The sequence below is a fragment of the Musa acuminata genome, chromosome BXJ1-4 (assembly GCF_036884655.1).
Source record: "Musa acuminata AAA Group cultivar baxijiao chromosome BXJ1-4, Cavendish_Baxijiao_AAA, whole genome shotgun sequence".
In the NCBI taxonomy this organism is placed as follows: domain Eukaryota; kingdom Viridiplantae; phylum Streptophyta; class Magnoliopsida; order Zingiberales; family Musaceae; genus Musa; species Musa acuminata.
Window position 1 is genome coordinate 13436548 of NC_088330.1, and position 23305 is coordinate 13459852.

At 39.0% G+C, this 23305-nt stretch overlaps 2 protein-coding genes across 2 annotated transcripts; both read right to left on the reverse strand.

Annotated features, from left to right (window-relative positions):
• Nucleotides 1–1147: 1147 nt before the first annotated feature.
• LOC135649711 (IAA-amino acid hydrolase ILR1-like 1) lies at nucleotides 1148–14098 on the reverse strand. The gene is made up of 5 exons (XM_065168393.1): nucleotides 13671–14098; nucleotides 13184–13309; nucleotides 3338–3652; nucleotides 1804–1932; nucleotides 1148–1688 (listed from the first exon to the last, which is right to left on the reverse strand). The coding sequence occupies exons 1-5, from the start codon at nucleotides 14007–14009 to the stop codon at nucleotides 1281–1283; spliced, it is 1317 nt and encodes a 438-aa protein (XP_065024465.1). The 5' UTR covers nucleotides 14010–14098; the 3' UTR covers nucleotides 1148–1280.
• Nucleotides 14099–15693: 1595 nt separating this feature from the next.
• Nucleotides 15694–23186, reverse strand: LOC103981747 (uncharacterized). Its single transcript, XM_009398484.3, has 11 exons — nucleotides 22931–23186; nucleotides 22636–22731; nucleotides 22401–22536; nucleotides 22106–22293; nucleotides 21779–21928; nucleotides 21205–21518; nucleotides 20337–20634; nucleotides 16948–17025; nucleotides 16443–16829; nucleotides 16180–16340; nucleotides 15694–16060 (listed from the first exon to the last, which is right to left on the reverse strand). The coding sequence occupies exons 6-9, from the start codon at nucleotides 21513–21515 to the stop codon at nucleotides 16779–16781; spliced, it is 738 nt and encodes a 245-aa protein (XP_009396759.2). The 5' UTR covers nucleotides 21516–21518; nucleotides 21779–21928; nucleotides 22106–22293; nucleotides 22401–22536; nucleotides 22636–22731; nucleotides 22931–23186; the 3' UTR covers nucleotides 15694–16060; nucleotides 16180–16340; nucleotides 16443–16778.
• Between the last annotated feature and the right edge of the window lie 119 nt (nucleotides 23187–23305).

Consider the following 23305-nt stretch of genomic DNA (forward strand, 5'->3'; position numbering starts at 1 on the left):
GGATCTAATATACTTGTGCTTTTGGTGTTTGCAGGTCAAAAATAGAACCGCAGTTCATAACACATACTACTTTGGCTCACATGTCATGCAATATGCGGATCTGCGTCTAAATACACAGAAACTTTCTTTATACGTGGGTTTCGATCCTTCCGGTGATGGTGTCACTCCTGTTGCTAATCCTTTGCCATCGTCAACACAGACGGTGGTGGTAAACCAACGTGATGCGGAACTAATTCATTTCTGGCTCAAGGTTGGGTTTCTTCGTACCAAATTCTTTGATGTTATGGGATTCCAAACATCGCTGGCAACTAATAAAGAGGCTTTGTTTCTCTTCCAAGTTGCACAAGGCATCCGAAGGTTCCCCTCAGAAGTTGGATGCTCAAAAGCAATTGCTCCAAGTATTGGAGCATCGATCGCACGTAGATAAGAGCGTACGACTTATTGGGAATCTTCTTTTCGGTTCTGAGAATGGGCCACGAGTACTGGAGAGTGTTGGAGCAGCAGGACAGCCCTTGGTGGATGATTGGTCATGCCTAAAATCGATGGTGGATCTTTTCGCCCATTCATTCCTTTGGTCCGCGTCTTATGCTTTCGCTAAAACCACAAATCCCCAATTAGTTTTTGATGATGGACCACGTCGAATATTCAGATGCCAAAACCATTTTGACGATCGAATATTCATTCTGTAACATTAGATCCTGGCTCATCTTAGCACCTCACCTCACTTCTGACCTCTCTGCTGCCTGCAGGTACGAGCTTTTGAAACATATTGCGGCTCTCTATCTCGATATGGGATGAAACACCTGCGATCGCTAGCCAACATCTGCAATGCGGGTGTGAGGGTGGAAGCCATGACCAAGGTGGCTGCCGAAGCTTGTCCCAACGTTCCCTCCAACACCTGGAGCCTTCTCCCCAAGGGTTTCAGTGCCTGAACAAGATGGTCCGACCGTATCTGAAATAAGATTTACATCAGATTTTCACTCTTTGAAATCATCTTGTTTGGGATGTCACAATAAAGTGACTCGTGATACTGTTCCATCAGGCAGTTGAAGATTGATCCCAAATCATATCCCATTAATCATCAAAAATTAAGCAACAAATGATCCAGCAATGATTTATCTGTTCGTTCTAACAAGGTGACTGCAGCTGAGATAAAAATGACTCGTCTAACTTAAAGATAATAATAATATGCAGTAAACACATCAGAACGTATCCGGTCGAACTAGATATACAACATAATCCACCTAAACATAGCTCATGAAGAGCCGTGAAAAGTTAATTCAGAGTTCATCATGAACTTTCTCCGTGGATGACAAAGGAGTGTGCTTTTCAGACAGATAGCTCATTGCCAGAGAGGCATGAAGGGCTGCACCATAAGGGAGTGCAGCCTCATTGATGGTGAAGTATGGTGAGTGTGCGGGGTACATCGGCCCTTGCGTCTCATTCACCATCCCAACAAAGTAATAATAAGCAGCAGGGATGACCTCACCGAATAATGCAAAGTCTTCAGCTCCCATTACAGGCTTCCTATCTACTACGTTGCTGACCCCAAGCATCTTCGCCGCCACCTTCTGGAAATGCCCATGAAGATCCTTGCTATTGACCGTAACAGGGAAGAAGGGACGATCTTTGTTGAGAAAGTCAACACTCGCACTGCACCTCTGCACTGATGCTTGTGCAACGATGACCTGTTTGAGAAACCAAGAGAAGAAAGGAATCAAGCAAATTAATATACAGTTTAAACCAAGTGCCTCAAAGATTACAAGAAGCTTGCTTTTTAAATTAAAAAAGAAGATGTCAGACCTCTTCAATTCGCTGCTTGAGTTGATAGAAGCTTTCTTTGGTAAAAGCTCGGAAGGTGCCACCGATGGTCACCGAGTCTGGAATTACATTGAATGCACCACCTCCTTGAAACTTTGCCACCGTTACTACCTGCAATTAAAATCGTGTGTACTGTAAAACAAATTGAGACTAATGCCAGGGGCAGAGCCAGGGACATGAAGAGGGCTTGGCTTGGCATTTTGTTATATACTCAGTAGCATGTATCTTGAACACTCACAATATTTAAAAATTAAAGATTCAGAATAGTGCACAAGCACTCACTTCTCAAATGAAATAACTGTTATTCTTTATCAATCCATTTACAAGAGTTTGACGTCTCAAAGAGTATGCTACCAACCACACCTACAAAGTAAATCATATTTAATTTATATGTTTAACTTTAGAGGGTTAAATAAATAAAAAAAGAGAATCATCTGGCTTATTTCTTGTCACCAAACAAATTTGATTTTTTTTCCTCTTTAGAACAAGAGAAAAGTATGACATCGACTCTCCCAAACCCTACATTAATGAAAGACTCATGTTGGGACTGCCCTTTTTTTTGTCAATTTTCCAGACATCTAAGCCTCATCATGACCCAATGCTGACCTAACAAGAAGAAGAAAAATGGAAGAGGAAGAAGAGAAAGACAGAAAAGGAGAGAGAGAAAACTCATCTGGACAGATATAGTTCACTTATGGAAGAAGAAAAGTAGGCTGCCACCATCTCTCCTATAGCAACTACGAGAAGGAGAGGGGCTGCCACCCTCCTCCCAAGGCAAGTTAACACTCTCCTGACTAGAAAAGGAATCAGCCGGCCCTTCCTAATGAGAGGCTAAGGTCAGCCAGGCCAAGGGTAAAACTACCTTGGCATCTCTTAAAGCTCTGTTTGTTTTTGAGACTCTCTTCAGCCTTCTTTGGAGAGTGAGAGAGAGAGAGAGAGAGAGAGAGAGAGAATGGTTTGTGGGAATTTACTATTGTAGTTAGCATTCAGTACAGCACCACCAATGACAGTCCCAAGCCCAGATGATAAAGGTGGAGGGTTGTGTTAGGTCACTAACAACTAACTTTAGATATCAATGAACATGGATCATAACTGATTTTAGCATAGACAACTCTCAATGACGGCAAAAGATTCATATAGCCGACCCAAATAGTTGGGATATACGGTTTTGTTGTTGTTGTTGTGGCCAGCATCCAATACGAAATAAGGAAAAAACAACAGTATTGCTCGCAAGTGCTCAATAGATAAGTTATTCAGTACAAGTAGTCATCATTCTCGTTCTCAACCAGTCAACTAGTCACTTGCCAGATGGATCACTAGTATGAGCCTAGTAGCTCCATAAAAATTGCTTTGCTTCATGATGAGATTGATTCTGTACTAAACCAGTGTGGGTTGTGCACCCACAGGGACCAAAAAGGCCAAAAGGAGAAATACCAGCTATGCTATGCTGAACCAAATAATACACATGGAGCAAGATTCTTTTGAGCAGTTTGCATGGTATATGGGGGAAAAATACCTGTGAATCCAAAGGGTCGGCTTCACGAGAAACAAGATGCTGCAAGCTCACAATGATGTTTGATGCAGCCAAAATTGGATCTATTGTGTGCTGAGGAATGGCAGCATGACCTCCCTTGCCACTTATAACTGCCTCAAAAAAACCACTCCCAGCCATTATAGGGCCAGGCCTGGATGCGACAGTGCCAACAGGTATATCAACTGCCACATGAAATCCAAAAATAGCATCAACATTTTCAACAATTCCAGCTTCTATCATTTTCTTGGCCCCACCACCTCCTTCCTCAGCAGGTTGGAAAATGAGGACAACAGTTCCCTATTGAAAGAACGACCATGGTTAGAACAATAAAAAAAAGTAGATAAAAAATAATCTAATCAAGATTAGATTTGATGGACTGTAACTACAGAACTTTCAGACTGGAATTATAGCAAAGGGTGTAGTGTGGACTCATAGAAGAAATAGAAGGTACCCTAATGCAGTCTTTGAGAGGCCATGATTATGAAGTTGTGATATCACCATAATTTCAGAGGTTAGCTCTACACTAGTGATTAAAGGTGTCAGACAGCTAGTCATCCAAAAGGACAAGGAGTAAGGAAATTTCATTGGGAGAAAGAACTTCAGTTAATTGCAATAGCAGAAAATTAAATGGATCAATGTTACTGTCAATCAAAACTCATAATAATGCGGGTAAACTTTTATGGAGGAAGGAGTTCTGTATTGTTATCAGATAAATATAACTTGCTGTCTGAGACATCTAGGGACGTGTTCCAAAAGAATATAGAAGGATGCTGAGCATGTGCAGTATAGGATGGTATACATAAATTATTAAGGCAGAAAGGCAAAATCTAACTGAGTGACAAACAGGCCTTTAAAGGGAAACCTTGTCCAATTTTGTACACCATTCGTACTTTATAAGCAAAATTCATACTATAAAGTTTAAATCAAGGTAGGCAATACCGAATGATACCGTTCGGTACGGGCAGTACATACCGGTCCGATAGCATACCGGTACACGGACCACCGGCTACCGAACGGAACGAAAAATAATAATAAAATAAAATTATATATATATATATATATATATATATATATATATATATATATAAACGAGGTGACGTCGCATCGCCTCGACGACGTCGCCCCGCGTGGGGAAGGAAAAGGCGACATCGCCTTTTAAATTAAAAAAAATATATATATAAACGAGGCGACGTCGCGTCACCGAGTTATATATATATATTATATATATATATATATATATATATATATATATATATATATATATATATATATATATATATATACCAAGCGGTATACCGAATGGTATACCACTCAGTATACAGTTTCGTACCGTACCGAGCGAACGTCGAAACTCCGGTACGGTACGAAATTACAGACCTTGGTTTAAATAGTGAACTATATCAAAGAAAGGTTGATGTTATTGTATGGAATATTATAGAATTTACAGCTGGGAGAAGATCAACTGACATGTCCAGATATTTCCAAGTAATAAAACAACAGCACAGCTTAACAATATCTATCAAGAAACAAATAATTTCTTTTAATGTATCACTCCAGTAAAAAACCTCTAAGCATTACTTAAGTCCCAATGCAATAATGACGGTTTGCAATTTCTAGCATATTACTGCCTGGCATAGTATCCCCTAGAGCCATTGTACTAAGCATGCCCAGATGACCTAGAGTACTTCATGCCTCATGCGTTGTTAATGAACTTAAAATTAATTGTTTTAAAAACTTAACATCAAGACATTAGATGGTTATGAAAAAAAAAATCCTCTATATTCTCAAGTATGACTGGAAAAAGATTTCAAGACAACTGAGCTTTTAGTAAAACAGAAGTACTTCACATACACAATGGGTTTGCCTTTGAAAATGGAAACAGTACTAATGAGAAGTTCAAGCAAAAAATTGTTGAATCTCGTATTTTGATGATGAAACTAATTGATAATTATGTTTATATTTAACTGCATTTTGAGTGATGCAGGTCTACTCGATCAGGATTAGACAATTAAGGCAGGAGGAATTGACGTTGCGCCGGAGGATATCACGTTAGGATATTGGATGGCAGAAGGCTTCGGACGTCGGGCATCGGGCCAAGAGCGGAATTGCGCCAAGGATATCGGCGTTGCGGAGGTCAACCGTTGATTGGGCAACAAGCCGCAAGAGAGGACGATGCGCCGAAGAATCGGACGAAGCGCCAACCAATGACGTGCCGGGCAATAGAATGTCAATTCGCTTTATAATAATTGTCTAGATCGGAGTAGAGTTTTTGCATGTGTGTGCAGGATTAACTACGATAACGACGAAGACATAAAGCAAAACAAAGTGTCGGAGTCAAGCACGAAGGATTTATTGCGAGTTCGAGAGTTCGACGGAAGTCCGAAGGTTCGTCGGGAATGCTGCCGGAACTAGCCAAGAATGAGTAGGGAGCTTGCCGAAGGGTTTTTCGGAAGCTCGCCGGAAGGTTCGTTGGAAGTTCGCGGAGCTCGCCGAGAAAGATCGGAGCTTGCCGAAGAAGCTCATCGGAACTCGCCAAGATCAAATCGTGAAGTCTAGGAGCTTGCCGGGAGTCCGCAGAATGGTTTCCGAGAGTTTATCGGAAGACCGCCGGAAGTTCGCCGGAAGCTCGCTAGAAGAAGTCTTGACTTACGGACTTTGTAATAGCTTAGAAAATATCTTTAAATTCGTAGTTAGCATGTTAATTAGGATTAGGATTAGGTATTAATCCTATAACCCAAGTAGGGGCCAATTGGGCCCGAGTTCGGACTAGTTTGGGCCAAGTTTGGAGCCCAACCAGTGAGCTGAATTGGCCTAGGCGGTGGCACCGCCCAGCACCCGAGAGCTGGGCGGTGACACCTCCTGGGCTGGGCGGTTGCACCGCCCAGCACCCGAGCGCTGGGCGGTGGCACCGCCAGCATCGGGAACATAAGAGAATTCAAATTTTTCGAGCCCAAATTTGAATCCTCTTGAGGCCTATAAATACCCCTCAAGTCTCAGCTGAGAACACAACTTTTTTGAGCAGCAAGTGTTTGAGAGAAAGGTCTTAGAAAAGTCCTAGCTAATCTTGTTTTCATTTTGCTAGTGTTCATCTCCTTTTTTCTTGCTGAAAATTTGTAAGAGAGTAAACCGCTTGTAAAGAGTTGTAAGAGGGGTATTTACCCTTCCCTTTCAAGAGATTTGCTAGTGGAAGGTGGGAGCCTCATCGAAGAGGGGCCTCGCAAGTGGATGTAGGTCATTTGACCGAACCACTTTAAAATCGGCGTAATCTCCGGTTTGCGTTTATGTTTATGCATTTATCTTTCTGCAAACCTTTACTTTGCTAAGTTCACTGCCCTCATCTTATTACGTACGCTTTCAACGCAATTAAAACCGTTTCAAACAAAAACGTTGCTTTTATCGTACGAAAGATTTTCTAAAACCGAAGTTTTAATCCGCTGCACTAATTCACCCCCCCCCCCCCCCTCTTAGTGCTGCTCCGATCCTAACAATTGGTATCAGAGCCACGTTTTTCTACCTTGGTTTAACACCCAAATAGAAATGGCTCTTTACGGCTTTCAAGAGGGTCATTCTCTCATTTATCCTCCCTTTTTCAATGGGACAGACTACACTTATTGGAAAACTCGAATGAGAGTTTTCTTACTTTCTTTGGATTTGAATTTATGGCACATAGTCGAAAATGGATTTGAAATGTCTTCTCTTCCAATGAACCAATGGAATGATTTGGAGAAGAAGATGTTTTCTTTAAACGCAAAGGCTATGAATGCCTTATTTTGCGCTTTGGACAAAAATGAGTTCAATCGGGTTTCTTTATGCAAAACGGCTTTCGACATATGGCACACTCTTGAAATCACACACGAAGGCACTTTTAGAGTTAAAGATTCGAAAATCAACATTTTAATGCATGATTTCGAGCTTTTTCAAATGAAGCCGAGCGAAACCATTGTTGACATGTACACCCGTTTCACGGATGTCGTCAATGGTTTACAAGCTCTTGGCAAATGTTTCTCGAATTTTGAACTTGTTAGTAAAGTTTTACGATCACTTTCTAAAGCTTGGGAATCAAAAGTAACGGCAATACAAGAAACAAAAGATTTAAAAAAATTTTCACTTGAAGAACTTATCGGCTCATTAATGACATATGAAATGGTGCGCAATGCACATAATGAACACAATGAACACTTGAACCACCTTCCAAAGAACAGGAAGGATTTGGAACCTCGGACAAATGAATACCACTTGAGCGATGACTCAAGTGATGAGGACAATGATGAACTTGAACTTCGAACACCAACTCTTAATAAGTTCATTAAACAAAAATATAAAATAAACAATGAACTTGAATGGAGGAAGAGGCCAAAGAAAAGGAAGGCACCCAAGGATGAATCAAGAACTTCCAAAGGTGAAATGGCGAATTGGGCTTTGACGGGCTTCGACTACAAGGTAAGTAACTCAACTCTCTTGAATTATTTTGAAATTACTTAAGTTTTTCATGAGTTCTTAATTTAGATAGTAGGAATAGGAAATAAAAAAAAAATTATTTTTCAAAAATTATATCATGTTTTTCTTTTTTAGCATCTTTGAAAAAAATTAAAAATTTGATCAATGAAAAGTATATTGCTAAGGTTTCATGCATGTTATGTTTTGAAATGTTGAATGATGTATGCAACATTATGGATTATAGTTATATGATATGTGATAATGCTTAGGATTAATCCATGCATGTGTATTTTGATGATTTTATGTCATGCATGAGTTTTTGAAGTAAATGTTGATTTGATACTCTCATTTTGGATTAACATGTTTTTGGTTTAATCATTTTTATGACGAATTAAGATGACATTCTCATGATATATTAAGATGACATAGTGCATGTACATCTATGCATGAATTTCTTGATAGTCTTTTGATGATAGATGTGATATCATGATGTTTTATTTTTGATGTGTTTGGTCTTGACGGCTTTATGACGAAACTTATGTTTTGACTTTAAATGATGATACAATGTTTTCACAAAAAGACTTGAACACTCTCACATGAAATCAATTGTATGAAATGGAAATGAATTTTCTATTCTATTGAGATTAATGAATTTATTTTACCAATCTTATGAATCTCATGAAAATAAACATGATGAATATTTTATAAATGAGTTGTCTTATAAGATTTTGCCTTTACATCTTGAACTTTAATGCTTATATTGATTTGGCATATAAAGACTAAGGCATGCTCATAAGAAGCAAATCACATGAATAGAAATTTATAAAAATGAAATGTAATCCTCTATCTTATTGATTTCTACCTAAGAGACCAATAAAACTATCTATGCCATTTTGAATCTCTTGAAAGAAATGTTGAGATTTTGATGATTTTGATGATTTGAATTTGAATGAGTTTTATTCAAAATCATGATATTTGATTCCGTGATATTTACAAATTAAGATTTATTATGAATCAAGATTTTTTCATTAATCGATCTCCTAAGATTTTCTTTTGATTATTTATGAGTAGGTTTTTCAAAAAGAAATCATGCCTTTTGGTATTCACATGTTCTAATCCTTCATGATAAATTTTTTATGTAATTCCTTATATTCATGAAATGTTTATCACCCAATTATTTTCTTCTTGATATTCCTTATGTGGTGATATAAAATTATGCATGAAATACTCTTGAGATTATTTTGATGCATACAAATGAAAAGTTATGATCATGCATGGTAGGATGCAATTTGACAAATTAATACCATTATGATTTGAAATATTTATAATTTGAAATGATGCATGCAATACTTATGCTTTTTATTATGATAATATATGTGATGTATTGCATATGATGTGAATCATAAGATTTTATATGCATGAATTGAGATTTTGTTCTCCTATGATTCATTTTGCTATTAACTAACAAGAAACTTGTTCTTGTAAACTATGATACGCTACTTGATATCTTGATAATTTATAACTTGAGTTTTCCTTTTGAATCAAGATTGTTTCATATCATGTTTTCTATTAACAATTGTTTCATATCCTTTTGACAATCAATTTTATCTTTGTTATTTACCCTTGTCATGATTTGAAGATATAGTAAAGGGAAATGAATTACATGATTGTATTGTTCTTCCCTTCTTTTTGACAATGACAAAGGGGGAGATAGCTAGCTTGCACAAGTCAAGGAGATGCAAAACTTGATTGCTAGCTTGTCTATCTTAAGTAGCAAAGATTGCTAACTTGCTTATTTCAAGAAGCAAAAGTTGTCTTCTTGAATATTACTATCTTGCCTATCTCAAGAAGCAAAACATGCTAACGTGAACATCTAGCAAACTTGTATATTTCAAGAAGCAAGGGTTGCTTTCTTGTACATCTCAAAACTACTAGCTTGCATGCTCTAAAAATATTGTAAAATTTGCTAGCTTGTATGTTGTAGAAATTACTATCATACTACCTTGCATATCTATGATGATAGCAAAATTGCATAATGATAAAACTAGGAGATTATGTTAATTATGTAATGTTGGTATCCAATGTTGAACTTGGATATTTCAAAAACTTGCAACTTGCACATTGCAATAGGAAGCAAGAGTCATGGGCCTACATAAGAAAGCTATCTTGCATTTGCTTTCGAAATTTTTACTAGCTTGTATGTTGTAAAACTTACTCACTTTTTCAAAAACTTTGCTAGCTTGCACTTTGTAAAGGAAGCAAAAATAGCACTTCTCTAAAGAGAAGAAAGAACTTACTATTTTGAACATCACAAAAATTTGCTACCTTGCATGATGTAAAATTTGCTAAGATCACTATCTCAAAAGAGTTGCTATCTCAAAAAAGCAAATGTGCTATCTTGTTTATCTCAAAATACAAAGCATGCTAACTTGTTACGGAAGCAAAATTGCTAGCTCAAACATTGCAAAGGAAGCAAAAATTTGCTAGCTTGAAACTTGCTAGCATGTAGTCTAAAGAGAAGCAATTAGTTGTTATATCAAGAAATGCAAACATGCTAAACTTACACATCTTTAATTGCTAGATTGCATGATGATAAAATTTGATACTATGTTTTTCATGCAATGTATGAAACCTTTTTTCTCTAAACACATAAGAGTAGGAACTTCTCCTTTTTGTTGATGACAAAGGGGGAGAAGTATATTGATGACTTCATACATTAAATTGAATATTTTATATATTTGCATGATGGTTTAAATGTTTATCAGAACTAGTGATGAATGTTACTTGGATTTAGGATAATCCAAGTGTTCTATCAATGGCATATTGATAGGGGGAGTTTGGTTAAACTCCGGGGAGTTAAAGTTAACTCCGTTAGTCATTAATTAGTTGTCATCATCAAAAAGGGGGAGATTGTTGAATCTCGTATTTTGATGATGAAACTAATTGATAATTATGTTTATATTTAACTGCATTTTGAGTGATGCAGGTCTACTCGATCAGGATTAGACAATTAAGGCAGGAGGAATTGACGTTGCGCCGGAGGATATCACGTTAGGATATTGGATGGCAGAAGGCTTCGGACGTCGGGCATCGGGCCAAGAGAGGAATTGCGCCAAGGATATCGGCGTTGCGGAGGTCAACCGCTGATTGGGCAACAAGCCGCAAGAGAGGACGATGCGCCGAAGAATCGGACGAAGCGCCAACCAATGACGTGCCGGGCAATAGAATGTCAATTCGCTTTATAATAATTGTCTAGATCGGAGTAGAGTTTTTGCTTGTGTGTGCAGGATTAACTACGATAACGACGAAGACATAAAGCAAAACAAAGTGTCGGAGTCAAGCACGAAGGATTCATTGCGAGTTCGAGAGTTCGACGGAAGTCCGAAGGTTCGTCGGGAATGCTGCCGGAACTAGCCAAGAATGAGTAGGGAGCTTGCCGAAGGGTTTTTCGGAAGCTCGCCGGAAGATTCGTTGGAAGTTCGCGGAGCTCGCCGAGAAAGATCGGAGCTTGCCGAAGAAGCTCATCGGAACTCGCCAAGATCAAATCGTGAAGTCTAGGAGCTTGCCGGGAGTCCGCAGAATGGTTTCCGAGAGTTTATCGGAAGACCGCCGGAAGTTCGCCGGAAGCTCGCTAGAAGAAGTCTTGACTTACGGACTTTGTAATAGCTTAGAAAATATCTTTAAATTCGTAGTTAGCATGTTAATTAGGATTAGGATTAGGTATTAATCCTATAACCCAAGTAGGGGCCAATTGGGCCCGAGTTCGGACTGGTTTGGGCCAAGTTTGGAGCCCAACCAGTGAGCTGAATTGGCCTAGGCGGTGGCACCGCCCAGCACCCGAGAGCTGGGCGGTGACACCTCCTGGGCTGGGCGGTTGCACCGCCCAACACCCGAGCGCTGGGCGGTGGCACCGCCAGCATCGGGAACATAAGAGAATTCAAATTTTTGGAGCCCAAATTTGAATCCTCTTGAGGCCTATAAATACCCCTCAAGTCTCAGCTGAGAACACAACTTTTTTGAGCAGCAAGTGTTTGAGAGAAAGGTCTTAGAAAAGTCCTAGCTAATCTTGTTTTCATTTTGCTAGTGTTCACCTCCTTCTTTCTTGCTGAAAATTTGTAAGAGAGTGAACCGCTTGTAAAGAGTTGTAAGAGGGGTATTTACCCTTCCCTTTCAAGAGATTTGCTAGTGGAAGGTGGGAGCCTCATCGAAGAGGGGCCTCGCAAGTGGATGTAGGTCATTTGACCGAACCACTTTAAAATCGACGTAATCTCCGGTTTGCGTTTATGTTTATGCATTTATCTTTCTGCAAACCTTTACTTTGCTAAGTTCACTGCCCTCATCTTATTACGTACGCTTTCAACGCAATTGAAACGGTTTCAAACGAAAACGTTGCTTTTATCGTACGAAAGATTTTCTAAAACCGAAGTTTTAATCCGCTGCACTAATTCACCCCCCCCCCCCCCTCTTAGTGCTGCTCCGATCCTAACAAAAATGACTACATAATTGATCAAGTCTTGTTGAAGAGTCCTCCTTGATGATCATAATCATGTAAAAAATGAGATTGGGCAAAATATTTGGTAAGTTAGGCAATTTTTTAACATGGAAAATACAATATGGATAAAAATATTTATTTACAACCTATAGAGAATAAAATTGACTTGATGAAGCCTCCAGGGAGAATGAGTAGGTACAAAAAGGATTTTATTATCAGTCAACTGTTAAAACATATAAACAGAATCAGAAGAATTTCACATCATAAAAGATTTGTTCTTACCAGTTAAAATATATAGAATCGGAAAATCAGTCTAGACTTTACATCATCAGAAAATGTGTTAACTAAAGGAAAACAAGAAGCATCTTCTTAGTAAACAAATCAAATTTCAAGGTTTCAGCAAACACACTGTGCAAATCATTGTAGAGGCCAAAAGAATCACATTAGACTCTAAAAATGTGTGTACCCAATGCACAAGGCTCCCCACCAATGCGCCGTCTGGAGCAGTTTTACCTCTAAATATACAGAAGTTGTTTCCTGTATTCTGGACTGTGATATAGACAAACGTAAACTCTCCTGCACATGTCAACTGTTTGATACTATCTATTCTAAAGGCTACATTATAGGCAACATCAAGGAATAAAAAGTAATTAAGACTGAATTGGTTAGGGAACTTATTCTTATCTCAGTTGCAAAGAATTGCCTCAATAATATAGTTGAGAAAATGGAAGTTGGCAAGCCATGTACCACAAATTCAAAAAAAATATTGTGTTGATTAAATGAATAAATCTAAGACCACACATTTTGTGTTCTGTAGACTTTTGTTCCCAAAAGAAACAGCCCAACATTTGTTAAGATTACATCACAGAAACACATTGATTTAATAAGGAATGACAAACCTGTAGATCATCACGATGCTCTTGAAGGATCTTAGCAGCACCAAGCAGAATAGCAACATGTGCGTCATGGCCACATGCATGCATCTTGCCAGGCACCTTGCTCTTGTGCTCCCACTCCACTTCCTCCTGCTCATAGCAACATCAACGACATGAAATAAAGGAGAGACCGCCAAAGATGTATACTTTAGCGTGACAACAGACAGATTCAACCCATTCAAGCAAAGACACCATACACTAAAAACCGGCGGCACTACCGAAATAGAGATCCTAATCACTTGATCTCCGAAAAAATTGTATATATTCCATCTATGTCAATGAAAGACAAATAAACTTGAAAATTAATAAAACAGCAAATTCCCCTTTTTATACTTGAGCACGTAAAGACTGACTCCAAGACAAGTCAAATGGATCTCTTCGATCAAATTCCTGCCCAATCCCTATACCACAAAAAAAAAAAAAAAAAAAAAAAACTATTTTAAAGAAAGACCTGCATCGCAAGGGCATCCATGTCGGCTCTGAGGGCGACAAACGGAGGCTTCCCGGTTCCGACGTAGCCCACAACCCCGGTGACGGCGACGGGATGCAGGTAAGGGATTCCCAAGGCGTCAAGCTCCTTCCTGATAAGCTCGCTGGTCGAGAATTCCTCGTAGCCGAGTTCGGGGTTCTCGTGGATCCTCCTCCGCACGCCCACCATCCAATCAAAGAACTCCGGCTCCTTGGCCCTCTCCAGGAACCCCACGACACCATCGAGATCCGATCTGGCGATGCGTGCCGAGCACAACAGATCAAAAAGCACAATAAAAGCGATCGATTTGGAGAAACCCATCACGAGTCTCTCTTAATTCTCTTTGCCCTTTTCGCTTCTCGACCAAAGTCTCTCCTAATCGTTTCCCCCTCGAGGGAGATGAGACGCAGGAGTTGTGGGCATAATTTAATGGAGTTTGTAGACGCAGGATTTGGATTGCCGATTGGGTTACCCAATTTCGTACCTATTTTGTGAATGGAGGAAATCTCCAAAACGGGTCCAACTTGCTCCTCCACGAACAGACACGTATGCCTATCAAAATAAGAATTGAGGGGACGGATGAATGTTCACAAGGAGCGCTACGACAGCAGCGATGAATGGGTTTTATTTATTTATCATATTTTTTTTTTATAAAAAAAATTTCATTACATCAAATAAATGCGTACAAACATTATACTAAATAAATCAAATTTATTTATTTATCATGTCATTTTTTTTTATAAAATATGGATAAAATATGAATCATTTATTTAGTGCCGACAAAATTTTCTTCCCTTTTTTATTCTTCTCGAACAATTTTTGCACGTGGGCCATAAATGAGCAGGAAGACACGCCAAGCCACCGTCGTGTATCAGATGGAACATTGATCGATGCGTGAGGTTAGTATTTATTTATTGATTTATCCTGTCAAATATTCTAAACAATTATTTACATTAAAAAAATAATATAAAAAATTTATTGATTTATCCTTAAAAAACAATTATTTACATTAAAAAAATAATATAAACCCGTCCAGAAAACATTTGTTTGTTGGATGAAAATAATTTTTTAATTCTTTCTGCTAGTCCAATTGATATTTTTCTATTAATTTTATTGACCCAAATCCATCTATTCAATCTTTAGCAGTCAAATAGAAACGAAATTAACAAGATTAAAATAACTTAAATTGACTACTTTGATCCAAATCAAATGGAACCTCAGATTTTATTTTAATAAAGGTGAGTGTTCAATCGTCTACTTCAACAATCAAAATAGGAACAAAAGGGTGTTAGTGGCGGTGGCTTAGACTCACTTAAAATATATCAAACTCATTTATAAAAAAAAACAAATTGAAAAATTCAAAAGTTTATCCAATTTTTTTTTTTAATAAAAAAAGTTATTAGACATCAAATTCTAGCAATACACAAGACAAAATCCGGATGGATGACTTGTCCTTATTTGACACCCTATTACTCCATTGCCATTTTATAACCACTACTTGTTTAGTGTTAAAAGAAGAATATAATTATTGTGAGAGGACAAGGAGAATTAAAATATAGTAATTAAAATCAATATCCCGTGGTCATTCATTTATTAAGAGTTGGTATACCAGACTCATTTATTAAGAGAGACAAGGACAATTAAAATATAGTAATTAAAATCAATATCACGACAGAAGCTGAGATACAAGACGTCGATGATAACGAGCGATAGAGGGGGATGTGATGACACTGAACATGACAGAACAAAAAATATATTAGAAAAAATAAATTTTGGATGAGAAGCAAGAACATAAGAACAAAGTAATCAATATGGGTGATAATAATGTTTGAGTAAATAATTAGTAGTTAGATGTTTACAGCTCCTTCGATGATGACCAACTCGGATGAAATGAAATAATACGGAGTCCAACTTGTGAATTTTGTGGATCAAAATAATGGGCAATTAATTACATGCAGAAGGACAAAAAAAATTATGCAAGCATATTATTGTCTCAAGTGGCAACTATTTCTAAATAAATGCGACATAAATATTATCATTTCAAGGAGAAACTATGTTACTCAAATTCACAATCGAAGTGCCGAAAGCTACAGGCGATCCAAATGGCATCTCATCAAAGTTCCATCATTTAGAAGGGAGACATCTTAACTAGATGGCCTCAATTAATGAAGTACCTGGAAACGTTACTTTTTTTTTGAAGTACCCATGCAGTGCCACAACCTGCACCTCATGAAGATGTGATCTGCAAAATATCAGCGGTGCATAAATGGAGAATGTACGCAGTTCGTGTCTAAGAATTCATCAGCCCGGCCAACGTGCTGTCTCAGCTGGCATCCTGTGATCCAGAATCCAGCTACGAAAGCTTCTGTGGCCTGCAGCCTCAAAACACAACAAGAGGTACACATATAATTGAAAGTACAATGGTGGCTTTATGCCTTTGCAAATGGACATCATGAACCTGAGCATGTTTGGCTTGGCAACCAAGACAGACCTTGTAATGGTGCACCTAGCAGTTGAATCCCAGACAATCTAATTCTACACCATCAACAGTAGCCTCAACCTGGGATGGGACCAAAATGTTGTAATCCCTGTATTTGATTTTCTCCCAATCCTATGCTGACTTTACCCTGCTCAATCTCACGCTAACAGAAGCTGACCAAAAGATGCAGATTAGTAGATGATAAGCTGGGAAAAAGGAAAAACGAACAGCACAGCTAAAGCTAGCTTGACTGTAACCAAATACATCAGACTTACTCAACAACAAGACAGATGGCATTCCTTCATCCTGAATAGTTTCATTAACCATAAAGAGACCACAAGGGAAGACAAATAGAAATAATTACAAGCTCGATATCTGCATCTTCTAGTGTTACTACATGAGATTGCTTCTGGCACTTCTATTTGCATAATGGTAAAATTCTGACAATTTCACTAGTTGCTCTTACTTTCTTTCCCATCCTCATCTTATCTTTAAACCGAACAAAACAAAGGTACCCTAAGTTCTGAACATCCCATGCATATAACCACTTTAGCACACGACTTCAATCTTTTGACTGCTCTTTCAATTTTTTTTTTTGTTCTCCTTTTATGCTATTCTGAGTCACTTTCCATGTTTCCCATTGCCTTTAACCCCCTTGGTCTCTGTAAAAGAACAGATAAGAACAAAACCAAAGGTGTTGCGGTTGTCAATTTAATCATTTCTGTTCTGACAAATTCTGAAGTTTTTAATTCTAATTGTATGCGGAAAGAAACTACAAACCTTCTTTGATATCTTCTTCTCCCGGACTTCATACCGATCTAATGTCAGATCACAAAGCCATGCACCTGGGCTCACCAACTTTTCAAAAAAGGGCAAAATAAAGTTAAACAATCATGAAAACAATAAGAAAAAATTAAATAACATAAAGCCATGCATCCTGCAACTTATGATGTATATTTGGACTACATCAGTTTGGTAGCCACTGCAGGTAGAAGCTTTACTTTAAATGCGATTAATCATAAGAGGCGTTCAGAGTATACCATGGTAAATTAAATCAAAGTACAAGATTTTGATTCTCAACGGATACAAATAAGTAGATTCATAATTATAGAGCAACACATCATTGTTTAACTCATAAAAGGCTCTGATATTTCCTTAAAAGAAGAGCTCTAAGTTCTGAACAATAAATCTCAACACTATCAACGAAAGTTGTTTTTCATGCTTGTCCTTCCCTGTTTGGTACTGGCCATATATGGTATACAGAAAATCCACAAACTGAGGAAAAAGATTTCAATTGACTGAGAACTTTATGAGGACTATAATAGATTTGGACAAAAGAGCTAGGTTGGTGGTCCTCATCTTATCACAAAATAATGACAAGTGTTGTACTAGAGTGAGACAATCTTGCGCCAAGATACAGGCCATGAGTCATTCGAGGCCCACTATATTCTGGCACAGCAGTGGAACCCAGATACATATAGACATGTCAATGATAAAAAGAACAAGCCAATATAAGATATATGCGGTGTTAATTAATATAAGTTTCAACAATATTAAGCCCATCTTCTTCCATATATAGCTGAGTTTTCATGAGTTGCAATGATGCTTAGCGATAAGTGCCTGATGCTGTTATGGCAGAATAAATAGCTTGGTTACAGAAATTGTCAGTGAAGTCACTTGGGAAGTCTTCAAAGAGGAACTCCAAAATTATTTTTCTTGTTATTTTCTTGTATGCAATAACTTATGAGCAATGTTAGAGGATCAAAATATCCAGTTCCAAATAAACATACACAAAACTAGACTATGCTAAAGACAAACATTCAAGAATCTGGTGATGGGTAGGCACCATATGGCATAGCATGGTTCGCTATTGTACCATGCTATGCAGGTTCATGCTCTGGAAGAAGACTTTTCCATCACTGTGTAGTCATGCACTAATGCAGCCATTATTCTGCTACAAAATACCTAATGGATTGGCACAAGCAAGCACAAACTAACATTTATCAAGGTACAACATTTTACAAGATGCTCCATTGTGACATGTTGCAACATATAATGCACATTCCACATCAACCACTTTAGACACTTGACAGCCGTAAATTACATGAATCTATGATGATGAAAAGTAGATTTTGTAGAATTTCCACACCATCATAAAAAAGAATAAAATTTCTGAAGTCACTTTCCATTCTTTTCTAATTCCTTTCTGTTTAGGGAGAATGAAGCATTCCTTGCCCGTTTCATACATAAAGTTGTCTCATCTTCAGCTCAAAGAATTGGATGCATGTCCAAAGCTTGTAATGACATTCTTAAATTCCTATAAGTTACATCTAGGCCAACATTTTTGTGTTTTCCACATGTAGTATTTGTGTAATATGGAGAAATCCACAAATCTTTAAGATAACAGAATGTTCATTACCAATTTCAGTTAAGATAATGATACTAGTACAGTTAGAACACTCTAAAAACCTCATGATGAATGCTTAAACAAAAATGGCTCTGATAAAAATTACAAGCAAAGAATGAAAAATTTTGTTAAATGGTATCTTATTAAATTTTGAAATAAAGGAGAAAAATGTGAGAACAAGATTTATGACTGACAACCATATGTGCAATATTCTATGCATAGCGTAGAGAATGCTAGTCCATGATTTACTTCATTTTGGATATTCATTCAGCAAGATATATAATGGGTATTGTTAACTTGAAAATTGCAACTTTTCCAGGGGCAAGGTAAATGCATAGACAGATAAATTACTTATCACAATTAACATAATCTAAATGACCTAATCTTCTATGCAAGTCAAGGCCAAAAGAGAAAAAGGCCATCGACCAAAACTATAACTTGTAAAAGAATTCAGATATCCTTTAGCAAATATGTGATGCTTTCCATTGATGTAGGACACAACACGTCATGTAGATTTGTATATAACATACATGTATATATCTTCAGAAAACTGAAATATGAGACCATGAACAGCTAGGAATATTGCACGAAACTAAGTTACACACCTAAAAAATGATGGTATAGTTTAAAAGTTTCTCAACCATGGTTCTACATGTTACCCATCCAAATATGTGATCTCTTGGATCAGCAGCATGGACTGCAGCACATGCCTTCCATTACCATGTATACTTTGATATTATAAAAAGTTCCACGATACATACCAACATACCGTACGTTGATACACCATGTACAAATCCTACAGGGACTAGTATGGGTCTGGTATTCCTAAACGCCAAATATTGCCCTCAACAATATGAGGTCTGGATATAATCAAGATATGCCACCTTATTTACTAAGACAAAAAGAAAGACAATCTTACATGCTGTTGGAAAAGAAGATCTTTCTTTGCAGAGAGGCAAACTAAGTGTACTTGCAATCTAACCAGGAAATAAACAAGAAGTAGACAAATTACAAATCGACTATTAAATGGGCAGCTGCCTTTTGTGAGCCCAGGGCTTGTGACTCTAACATGTTCATAAATCCTAATCATTCCAGGCAGCACACAGGTCTTCTACCGCAGTAGCAAAATCTTATCTTTGACGCAAAGCCTAAACAGTTGGTCCCTGTTAATCTAGAGGATGGAAGCGGCTATTTGGCAAAATCGTCCGACCCAAGCATCACAACCTTCATAGAACACACAGTCCATATTTCAATTGTGTAAAGCACCAAGTCTAGCGCTTCATGCTTTCTTACAAAACAAAGAACCATCCACCCACCACATCTTTTCTGCGGAATACAATACAACCGCTTTCTTCTAATCATATCGACGACAACCACACAAAACAAAGAGATGACCTCATGTACCCAATCGTTAAAACGAAGTATAAATAGATTCATGGAAAATTCTGGTCCGACGAAATGAAGACAAACCACCACCACCACCGAATTTCCACCCGATCACCCACTGTTTCACGGTCAACAAACACCACAAAAGAACAAAAACAAAAACGCAAATACCATCCTGCCTTAGTGCTACTATTTAGAACAAGCAGTGAAGCACACATGGGTCACAAAGTGGCCCCATTTCCTTTCTCCAAGAGAAGCAATGCTCTTAACAAAGTTATAAATGATTTATCCGAAAAAAACAATCACCGAATCATTGAACGCTCAAAATAATAAGTATAATGGACAGAAGACGAAGAAGAGGAGCTAGCGAGCTCACGTTGATTGTCCGCTGGAGGAGCTTAGCTCGCTTCTTGGGGCGCGGGGGAAGTTTGGACCCCTTAAATGCCAAGAAGTCCTCTTCTTTCTCCTTGTTCGTCAATGCCAGAGAAAACTTGGACCATATTGTTGCAGCCCCGTCGCTCCCAGACGACGGCGATCCTCCTCTTCTTCCACCTCCGCCGCCGCCACCGCTTTTATTCTCATGCGTCCCCTCAGTGTAAGCCGACCCCCCGCCGACCCTGTCCCTCACCCCACGTTTAGCTCTTGTAGCAACTCCCGTCGCTTCTGAATTGTTCCTGCAAGAATAAACAAACAAAGAAACATGCTTAGCGGATCGTGGCATCTTTTATCTCAACGAAACAAATTAAAAAAGTAATGTTAACGCAAGACCTACAAATTTATATACAATGGTATACTAAAAGGAGATAATTTTAAGCAATCATTTATTATTTAGGCTTGCATAATTAAATAAAGTATTTAAAAAGCTGAAAAAAAAAACCAAATTACGGAGAAAATGGACCCAGAAAAAACACGTAAGACCCGGTCCCTTCCCACTCACGTGCTCGTCCCCCTACCCAAGTAACCAATCTTGGGAATGTGCGAAAAGGATGACGTGGACTGAGATGAAACGAGTATGCTTCTCTCTCCACTCACCTGCTCTGACACCGACGGCAGGTGATCGACCTCTCCCTCGTCTCCCGCATTCGCGGTTGGATTTTGGGATTAAAAAAAAAAAATACAGAAATGGAAGACGTGCCCCAGTGACCTCACCGGTTCCCCATACCCGGACACAGTGGCAGATGGTAATTAGTAACCCATGGGGAGAACACAACACATGCTAAAAAAGGGGCTGGGAAGAGCCGTACCTGAGGACCAGCTTGTCTGCGGCGGAGGTGGCTCCCCGGAGGGCGCGGTCGACGCGAGCGGCCGCAGCGGCGCCGGCGGCAGTGGCAATGTCAGCGGTGGTGGAGTGGAGGCCGGTTGCGGCGTCATCGTCCCTGCGCTGGAACTTGACGCACCGTAGTCGCTTCCGGTTCCCCCACTGCAACAGCAACTCCGGCGACAATGCCCCCTTCCTGTCGGTATCGTTCGTAGGCGACGGTTCGACTGCTCCACCACCACCTCCTCCTCCCTTACGTCGCACGCGACAGCGATACCTCGACGCCTCCCTTTCCATCTCCTGCAGTGTCAACCAAGTACGCGATGAATCATCGACAGGAGAGGCAATTTTGTTCTCATTGCCATGAAGACGGAACTGGAAGAGACCAGAAGAAAGAGAAGAGGGGCAATGAAGAAGGCAAGAGTTTTGAATTGGATAACTAAATGGGATTTGAAAGAATGAGCGACTGCAGTGGGAAAGATGGAAGAGGAGAAAGGAGGAAACTAGTAAGGAAAAGTATAATGAAAGAAGAGCCAGAATTAGACAAACGAGAGAGATACCGATGGATCCGTGACGAAAAGAAAGCGGAGAAGAAGAATTTGGGCACGAAGCCCCGGAGTTGGCGTAATGCTTCCCCAGGTCTCAAGTGAGAAGAATTCGAGAGCTTTCGTTCGACATGCAATGAATAGGCGAAAATCGCTCCTCGCTCCCTGTTTTGATACAGAAAATTACAAAAGCTAAAGGGCGGCTGGAGAACTACAAAGAGACTAATGAATCACTGTGATCAGAGAGGACAGTGAGGAGAAGAAAACATCTAACAAAAAGGCATGGAGATTTCAATAGCCTCGAATGATTGACCAGTAGTAGTACGAAAAAGAAAATTCTACCTTTATGTGATCTTGTACCTTGCCTGCGGAGAAGGTGTAGTTTCTTTGTCTTCCAAGGGCAGGAAATCAATTTCCAAAGAGGAATAGAAAGGAGATCACAGCGGTAGTGAACTGGAGGTCCCTGATTTGAGTAGCTCCGACACCCAAGATCTTGGTTGCCTTCGTTGAGGATTCTTCGATTTTTAGGTCTGTGGAGATGAACAACATATTGACAACATAGTGTAAGGCCAAGGAAAGACCTAGAATTCTTCTTGCAAGCCTATTGCAAGAGCATCAAAAGGTTTAAAATGATGACCCTTGAGTAATGTCCTGATTTCGCCTGTTTTCGTGGGGATTTCACCAGATTTCGCGTAAGTAATCCAGAGATCGCCGCTTCTTCGTGTACGATTCAACAAAGGAATTCACGGATCGATACTAGGAGGAAAATGCATCTGTTTAAAACGTTGAAGAGATCAAATTTTTCCTTGGTAGATTACAACGAACAAAATAGTAATAAAGAGAAAAGTCTGAATCAGCACAACGGAACTCACCTTCAAGAAGGGCGAGAACAACTTCGTTGCTGAACTCCAATATCAAACAGTCCGACAGATCAAGTCCTGAAAGCTCCTCAATTGTCCCCCGCAAATCTTGAAGTCAACAACAAATAATGAATCAAAAGAATTCATCCGGCAGTTTCAAACAAATCCAATCATTGACGAAATGCAAACCACCCAATCGCTCAAAAGCCTTTTAAATCCTTGGATCAAACTCTAATCGTAACGGGATGCAATGAGATTTAACAGGAGAATTCACTGCAACCAAAAGAAAAAGAAGAAAACTCTATACTTGGAAGAATAGCAACAGAATTCTCTGTATCCAGAATCTTTCCTTCTCGGATCGTCGTCTTCTACTATTCGAGAAGAACAAAGAGAGTGCGATCGACCTGCGAGTCTTGATCAACGAAATGCCTCTCTCCCTGTAGCTCCACTTTCATCAATGGCCTTTGTACACTCTTTCGGCCTCCGTTTCCCGTTCACCAAAACGGGATCATCGCATTCACTGCGAGCCGCTCCCGTTCCTTGATTCTGCGATGAATGGCGGCCAGAGCAGCACTCTTGGTCACGTCCTCCGTTCAACGAGGAGGTCCTCGCTATATGATGTTCCGTTTCGCTGTTGGCCACCCGTTCTATGCAGTGCGAGTGGCGTTAGGCGTTAGAATTT

What these genes read in the sequence shown, in the direction of transcription:
- LOC103981747 (XM_009398484.3), bottom strand. Translation starts at nt 21,515, where the DNA reads ATGGAAAGGGAGGCGTCGAGGTATCGCTGTCGCGTGCGACGTAAGGGA. An exon ending in GCAGACAAGCTGGTCCTCAG is followed by an intron (nt 20,635 to 21,204) that starts GTACGGCTCTTC and finishes TTATTCTTGCAG; the next exon opens with GAACAATTCAGAAGCGACGG. An exon ending in TCCTCCAGCGGACAATCAAC is followed by an intron (nt 17,026 to 20,336) that starts GTGAGCTCGCTA and finishes TTTTTTGAAAAG; the next exon opens with TTGGTGAGCCCAGGTGCATG.
- LOC135649711 (XM_065168393.1), bottom strand. Translation starts at nt 14,009, where the DNA reads ATGGGTTTCTCCAAATCGATCGCTTTTATTGTGCTTTTTGATCTGTTG. An exon ending in CCGACCCTTTGGATTCACAG is followed by an intron (nt 1,933 to 3,337) that starts GTATTTTTCCCC and finishes TTTTAATTGCAG; the next exon opens with GTAGTAACGGTGGCAAAGTT. An exon ending in TCAAGCAGCGAATTGAAGAG is followed by an intron (nt 1,689 to 1,803) that starts GTCTGACATCTT and finishes TTTCTCAAACAG; the next exon opens with GTCATCGTTGCACAAGCATC.